The sequence below is a fragment of the Marmota marmota genome, unplaced genomic scaffold (assembly GCF_001458135.2).
Source record: "Marmota marmota marmota unplaced genomic scaffold, marMar, whole genome shotgun sequence".
NCBI classification, from domain to species: domain Eukaryota; kingdom Metazoa; phylum Chordata; class Mammalia; order Rodentia; family Sciuridae; genus Marmota; species Marmota marmota.
In genome coordinates, this window is record NW_026000168.1 from 16,099,245 (window position 1) to 16,106,776 (window position 7,532).

The window sequence follows — 7,532 nt, forward strand, 5'->3', positions numbered from 1 at the left end:
ACAACAGTGGACACCTGAGCTTCTAGAAGAGAAGATGATGATGTACATAGTACTGACAGAGGTGCCACTAAGGCACTGGACACCTTCTCTGCCAACTCCCCAAATGGACTGACCCTGCATCTGAGGGGGATAATTTGTCTTTTACTCCCAGCATCTGACACCAAATGTGTGGGGCTTTTTCTGTCACACCAACCAATTCTCCAACTTTTTGGACACCAGTTGTGTGTCCTACAATAGAATTTAATTTTGATATTATCTATCTCGAGCTATATAGAGATCCCGTAAGTTAGGGGCTCAATCCCACACAACTAAGTAGCTGTAAATTTCCACAATCCCTTCCTCTGGGTTAATAATTTGTTAGAAGGGCTCACAGAACTCAGGAAGGCACTTTACTTACTATTACCAGCTTATTCTAAAGTATCCAACTCAGGATCAGCTAAATAGAGTGATGCAAGGGTTGGGGATGTAGCTCAGTGGTAAAGCACTTAACGTGCAAGACCCTAGGTGAAGCATGTGAAGGAGGAGAAGGAGGAAGAGGAGAAGGAGGAGGGAGGAGAGATGAGGAAGGAGTAAGTAGGGGGAAGGAGTATGAAGAAGATAAGGAAGAGGGAAGAGGGGGAAGAAGAAGAGGAGGAGGAGAAGGAAGAAAGGAGGAGAAGGAAGGAAGGAGGAGAAGGAGAAGAAAGAGGAAGAGGAGGAGGAATAGTAGTAGTAGGAGGAGGAGGAGGACAAGGTATCGTTGGGTGGGACTGGGAACTGAGCTCTGCGCCCACTCTAAAGACCCCATCCTCCCAGCACCTTAATGTATTTATTCATCAACATGGGAACTCTCAGAACTCTGTTATTGAGGGTTTTATGGGGGTCCCATTACCTAGGAATGACTGATGAATTCACTGCCATTGAGAGTAACTCGATCTCCAGCCGCTCACCCCTTCCCAGAGGTGGGTGGAAAATGGGAGGTAGGGATGAAATTTCCAGCCCACTAAGCACATTGGTGGTTTCTCTGGTAACCAGCCCCTATCCTGAAGCTATCTAGGGCCCATCAAGGGTCACCTGGGAAGGCTGGGGATGGGGCTTAGTGGTTTAGTGCTTACCTAGCATGCACATGCATGAGGCCCTAGGTTCAAGCCAGAAGGAAAAGAAAAAAAAAAAAGAGTCCCCTCATTAGATGAAATCAGATATGGTTGAAAGGGACTTGTTGCTCCTAACACCTAGGAATTCTAAGGCTTTTAGGAGCTCTGTGCCACAAGCCAAAGACAAAAACCAACCATATATTTCTTATTATGTCACAATATCATAAAGTAATATCTGGACATTGGTAATGAATTTTATAGGTAGAAGGAGGAGGGATCTAATAGGCATTTCCATTTCTAGAGTTCCATCTCGTTGCAATCACAAGGATCAAAGTCAAGTCAGGTTCAGAGGCACCCTAATTATGGCAGCCTAAAAAAACACACACTCACCGGTTTTTGGAGGCGTCCAGCAATGTATAAGTTATTCCAGTTGAGGAGATCTTCAATTAGAATACTGGTGCTAATAACCCCATATTTGATAAGCTGAAAAAGGAAAGAAATGGGTGAAAAAAAAAGCCAAATATCAGGTTGTTGCTTATGCAAGTACAAAACATCAAATTCTGGACAGAAGTACGAGCTTGATTTCCAAAGTCCCTCAAAATGCCTTCCATGGGAACACCCAAATCTCCACCAAAACTCTTTAGAGGTTTAATGTCCAAAACTGATTTGGAACTCAGATATAGTTCAACGTATAGTTCAAAGTACAGGAGGTGAGGTGATCACAAACTTAGGTCCATGTGATATTAAAGGCAGAATGGCTCTTAGACACCATAATGGAGTCATTCTGCAAACAAAACAAAACAAATAAAAAATAAATAAACTGGTCCTTTCCAGTTTGAGAAATATTGACTTAGTTCATGTTCTCCATCTGAGAAATAAAAAGCTGAGGCCCAGGAAGAATAAATTAAACACCCAAAGTGGCAACAGTACTAACAGAGTTAAAACTAGGTCCTAGAGCCAGGCATAGTATGTACCTATAGACCCAGATATTTGGAGGCTGAGGCAGGAGGATGGCTTGAGCCTGTAGTATGGGGCCAGCCCAAACAATGCTGAGAGACCCTGTCACTCTCCAAAACAAAACAAGGCTGGGTATATACTCAGTGGTGCTTACCTAGCATGCATGTGGCCCTAGGTTTCATCTCTAGTACCACAAAAACAAACAAATAAGCAAACTAAATCCTAGAATTCCAGTTCCCAATGTTCTTTTCATTGCAAAATAACAGAAAGTTTCTTTAATTAAAAGTTTTTACTGATATCTTTTACATAGTCAATTTCTCTGTTGCTGTTGACTTTGAAAGGCTTATAGTTACAAAGCAACATCCCCAAATAAAACCTCTTTATCAGTACTAAACACATGGAATTATGGTCAAGTCAATTTCCATAATAATTTGTATAAACCCTGAATGTAGATTTCCCAGGTTACAAAGTCCTATTTGTGTTAACAAATACCTTCAGATCCACTTTACTCAACTTTGGTATCCAAATAGCCTTCTCAGGCTGCACATATGTAAAAAGTATCTAAAGAATTTCAATTAAAATGTACAGTCCCCTTGGTATACAATTTTGCCTAAACCTTTAGTTACTGGAGCTTGTAATACTGTTTGAAAGTTACTAATTAGAGATAGGCTCAGCATAATATTAATTATGGATAAAGTACACAGTTATGTGTTTTGCATGAATAAGTGGAAGTGGAAGGTTGGGCTGAATAACTACCTTTTCCCTCCACTACGCCACAGGACTGCAGAAACCATTCTTCCTACAGACAAGTATAGCTGGGGGGCAAGAGGGGGGACAGTAGAAACAGCACAAGCCTATAAGTCTGTCACTAACTAGGTACCTGACCTCTGGAAGGTGTTCTCTCTAAACCTTCATTTCCTCATCTGCAAAATGCAGGCGCAACTAGGTGTAGTGATGCACACCTAGAACCCCAGCTACTCAGGAGGCTCAGGCAGGAGGATTATAAAGATGAGGCCAGTCTGGGCAACTCAGCAAGAAGCTGTTTCAAAATAAAACTTAAAAAGAGGTGAGGAAGTTGCTCAGTGGAGAGTGCCCCTGGGTTCATACCTCAGTACCATATAAAAGGAAAAAAAAAAAAAATGCAGGGGAAGCAGGATAGGACCTCAACCAGAAAAGCAAACAGATGGCCTTTAAGGGTTTACAGATATCACCAGTTGATCACAGCACTCACTCCTCAGCCAAGTCCAGATCCTTCTCAAGTCAGTATTCCAGTCTCCTGCCCTTTAACACGTGCTCCTTTGAGCAATTACATGAGCATTACCAGACAGCTTGTAAAATATGCAGCATCTCAGGTTCCATCCCAGACTACCCAATCAGAATCTGCACTTTAAAAGATCCCCATGTGATTCATATGCCTGTAAGTATGCTCTAAAAATCAGCAGGATTGTCAGCCTAGCAAGTGAAGCCCATGTCTCAATCCTAACCCAACTAATCTCCAGGAGGCAACTGAGTTAGATCCCCACTGGTCTTCACATTCTGGGGATCTACTTAGCTCTTGACAATCCTCTTAAGATACTGGAATGCTTCATCTGGTTTGCTTTTTTTCTTTTTCTTTCTTTCTTTTTTTTTTTTTTGGTAGTGCTAGTGCTATAGATCAAACTCAGGAACTCATACATGCTAGGCAAGCACTCTACCACTAAGCTACAACCCTCTGGGTTGTTTCTCCTCTAAAAGATAAGCAAGAGTCTCTGATGTCAGACAATCCCTCTTTGGGGACCTTTGCTCTCTAATACCCCACACCTGAATCCCACTCACGTGCTAACACCAAGAGGTTCCTGTCTATTACTTGGTCTCACAGACTACCAGCCTCTCTTGATGCCCCCTTCACTTCCAATTTCTTCCTGGGGGTGTCTGTTCCTCCTTCTAGATAAGACTGATCTCCACCCTGATCTTGAATAGGGCTGCCTATTCCTCACATTGACCAAACCATTGGTTCTCAAAGTGTGGTTCCTAGACCTGTAGTTTAAGTGTCATTTGGAAGCTTGTTAGAAAAGCAAATTCTCCAGCTCCAACTAGACCTACCGAATCAGAAACTCTGGGGGTGGATCCCTGCAATCTGTGTGTACAACAGATTAAAACTTGGGAACCACTTGGCCAAAGGCAAAAAAAAAAAAAAAAAAAAAAAAGAGGGCAGATCCAAGAGAACAAGAAGTAGGAATGTTTTTAGGGAACTTAAGTAGAAGTCTTGAAGAAGGCATGCAAGGGAAACAGGGCTGGTGGAAGTACTTGGGGAAGCATGAGGAAGGTACAGAACCATGTACAGGAAACTACTTCTATGGGTAGGAGACAGTCAGGCATGTTCTGGACCTGCAGTTTGGTGCCACTGGAACAAAACATACTTATGTTGTGGGAGATAGGACTAGAGAGGCTGTTTGCCATGCTAGAAAACATTCCTGCAGAAGAACTAACTGGAGAGTGGAGATAAAGGATGAGGGAAATCTGATAGGTAACCACTAAAAAATTCCAGGGGAGAAACAAAAAGGTTTGAGGCGAGGCACTTGGGGTAGAGACTGGTTTGGAGGAGATTTAGTATTAGAATATACAAGGTTTGTTAACTTGAATGTAGGGGATGAGAGTGAGGGTAAGGAAAGAATATTTTTTCGGAGGGAATTCCAGTTCTACTCAAAGGAAATGAAAAATGATGAAGAGACTATAGGAGACTAAAGGATGCTCTGGGTTTCCCCCACTGTTACCAACAAACCACTGGTGATACTTAAGATGTGAGGAAGAAAAGGGTAAACATTCTTAAATATCTATAATTATGTAAATGTATACTATAATTTCTCACACAACTTCATATGCTGCCAATTTAAAGAACAACATTGTAACAGCATAGATAGGAAATCCAGGCTGTAGATAGCCTCACCAGGAAGTGAATACGCAAACTTTAACCAAAAGGCAAATTACAGCCAAGTATCTAAGTCCCTATTGCAATTTTCACACTGAATTCTGTAAATCACAATGAAAATTATATTGCTAGTCGTGCTCAGCCAACTCTGAAGAGTCACAATGTTTAGTCCCCACTAGACACTTGTTAAATATGCTGAGCATGAAATGCATACACCGGCTAGCCACGAACTGTTGTCCTTAGTTACCTTCACGGTACCTGCCCTGGCCCTACAGACAATTCATCAATTTCTTTGAAATCAGAGGATTATTTTGTATTTTCTCCCACAGCTGCAGACAGGAGCTCAAACTTGGCTGCGCATTCGAATCAAGCGACGTTTTTCAAATTCCTGAAGCCCAGCCCCATTCTAGACGAGTTAAATCAGAAATCTCAGGTGGAACCCAGCAATTCTTTTTTTTTTTTTTTTTTTTAAGCTCCCTAGAAAATTCCAACGTAGTGTCCAGGTTGAAAACTAAATTAGAACCTAGCAACTGTTTTTCTTTCTTTCACCTTGCCTAGGCAACAGTTTTTCCCTTCACCTAACTGCAGCTCCTGCAATTAGGAATCCCAAGTGGTTTCCTAAATTATCCTTCAAAACTCAGCTCACGTTCTCTATACTAAGAACACTTCTGGACGATTTGCATCCTCCTAATTGACGCCTGGAGTGAGCAGGCCACCCTAGGGCTCCGAAGGGAGAACAAGCAGAATCCTGGCAATGGGGTGGACCGCGGGGAGCCGCATGGGGAAGGAACGGTCTCTGGGGCCGGGCTCACCTTCTGGTCTGAACTGGGACCCGCCTGGCGGTACACCCCCGAGCCATAGGCGAAAGCCAGGCTCAGCTCCTCGGGGAAGTGAGACAGGATCTTGCGGAAGGCCACCCCCGAGCTGTGCAGCGCCTGCAGCGCCATGGGTCAGAGGCTGAGAGAAACCGAGGACCCTTGGCGGAGCAGGGCGAAGGAAAACAGTAGCAGGGACAAGTGGTTAAGGGTGGGGAAATGGAAGTGGGGACACCCGCTCAAACGTATGACGACTGAGTGGAGAGGTGGGACTTCAAAAACTCGCACGCAGTTGGAGCGGTCGGTCTGTCAGAACCGAAGGTGAGAGGAGCATCGTGTGAGGCTCAGGTGGGCGGCGGTCTTGCAGGCGCAGCTTCCTCTCCTGGCCCCGCCCCTCACGCACACGCGCTTCAAAGGCGCAAGAGGCGGCGCGCGCCGGTGTGTGAGGACGCGGGAGCTCTGCAGAGTCCCCTGGTGGTAGGAGGAGCGCTCTGCAGGCCTGGCTTGAGGCTGCAACTTTAAGCGGGTCTGGGAGATGGGTGGGAGGTGCAGGTTCATGTCAGCTAATTAAACTGCTCTTGCGTCTAAGGAATCTTCTGTAACTCCTCAAGCCACAGTTTTAAGAAATGACTATAAAATCGTGTGTGTTGAAGGTTTTTTCTAATGAAGCAAAGCCTCATATATAGAATTAACTATTCTAAAGTATACAGTTCAGTGCTATTTGTTCTTTAACAATGTTGTGCAACCATCACTTCTTTATGATTTTAAATTGAAGGATTTTTTTGGGGGGGGGGAGGTGGGTATTAGGGATTGAACCCAGGGGCATTTTTTCACTGAGTTACATCCCCAGCTCTTTTTAATTTTTTTTTAAAATATTTATTTATTTATTTTTGAGACAGGGTCTCACTAGGTTGCTAAGGCTATCCTCGAATTTGTGATCCTTATACCCAAGCCTCTTGAGTAACTGGGATTACAAGCGTGTGCCACCGCGCCCAGCTTGAAGGAGATTTTTGAAGGTTTAAACACAAATAAAATTTAAAATATGCCAAATCCCACCATCTGGAGATTAAAAGCTGTTAATATTTGGCTGTGATTTCTTCCTAATAAAGCCCTTTTCAAATCCAATGATGAATACGAAAGTGCTCCACAAATAGAAAAAGACTGCACACATGTCCTCTGATATTTGAGTTTAATTTTAACGGCAGAGAAGACTCTCTGCCCCTTTGCCTTGGGGATTGGTCTCACATCAGGTGAGACGTGGTTTCTGGATCAAACAGAACCTGAGGGTAGAAAAGATCTTAGAGGTCTCCTCTTCATTTATGACCACAGAAATTTGCTCAAGATCACCTGGAGTTTCAGGATGCAGCTTGATACCCAGGACAGACACTTTATAGCTACTCATTCTGCTCCTATATACTCTGCATCTCAACAATGGGTCAAGCACGGTGGTGTACACCTGTAGACCCAGCTACTTAGAGGGCTGAAGCAGGAGAATTGATTGAGCCCAGAGATTTTGAGGCCAGCCTGGGCAATATGGATCCCATTTCAAAAAGAGGAAAAAAGGAAAAAGAAAGTTGAATATCTAACATTTAGGTAACGTGGGCATATTTTCACATGAATTTCTCATTTATCCCCCCTCTAGTACCCTGTGGAAGGAGGTAATCGATTCTTTTAACAGATGAAGTTGAGGCTCTAAGAGATAAAGCAACAGGCCATGTCACATCATTCTGTAGCAAAACCAGAGCTAAAACTCAGGTCTGGCTCCACCTTGTGGTTCTT

The 7,532-nt window shown here is 43.5% G+C and overlaps 1 protein-coding gene across 4 annotated transcripts in view; it reads right to left on the bottom strand.

Annotated features, from left to right (window-relative positions):
- Tamm41 (TAM41 mitochondrial translocator assembly and maintenance homolog) overlaps positions 1–6,155 on the bottom strand; it is a 48,068-nt gene extending 41,913 nt beyond the window's left edge. For 2 of the 4 annotated variants that reach the window (XM_048787127.1, XM_048787126.1), the window contains exon 1: positions 1,464–1,562. Coding sequence is in view for 1 of the 4 variants with exons in the window: in XM_015495031.2 (XP_015350517.1) it covers positions 1,464–1,607; positions 5,637–5,885 (393 nt within the window). In the remaining 3 variants the exon portion in view is untranslated. Of the gene's footprint in view, positions 1–1,463; positions 1,608–5,636 lie in introns of those variants that run through there. The other 2 variants (XM_015495031.2, XM_048787128.1) reach the window with 2 other exon arrangements.
- Positions 6,156–7,532: the final 1,377 nt, after the last annotated feature.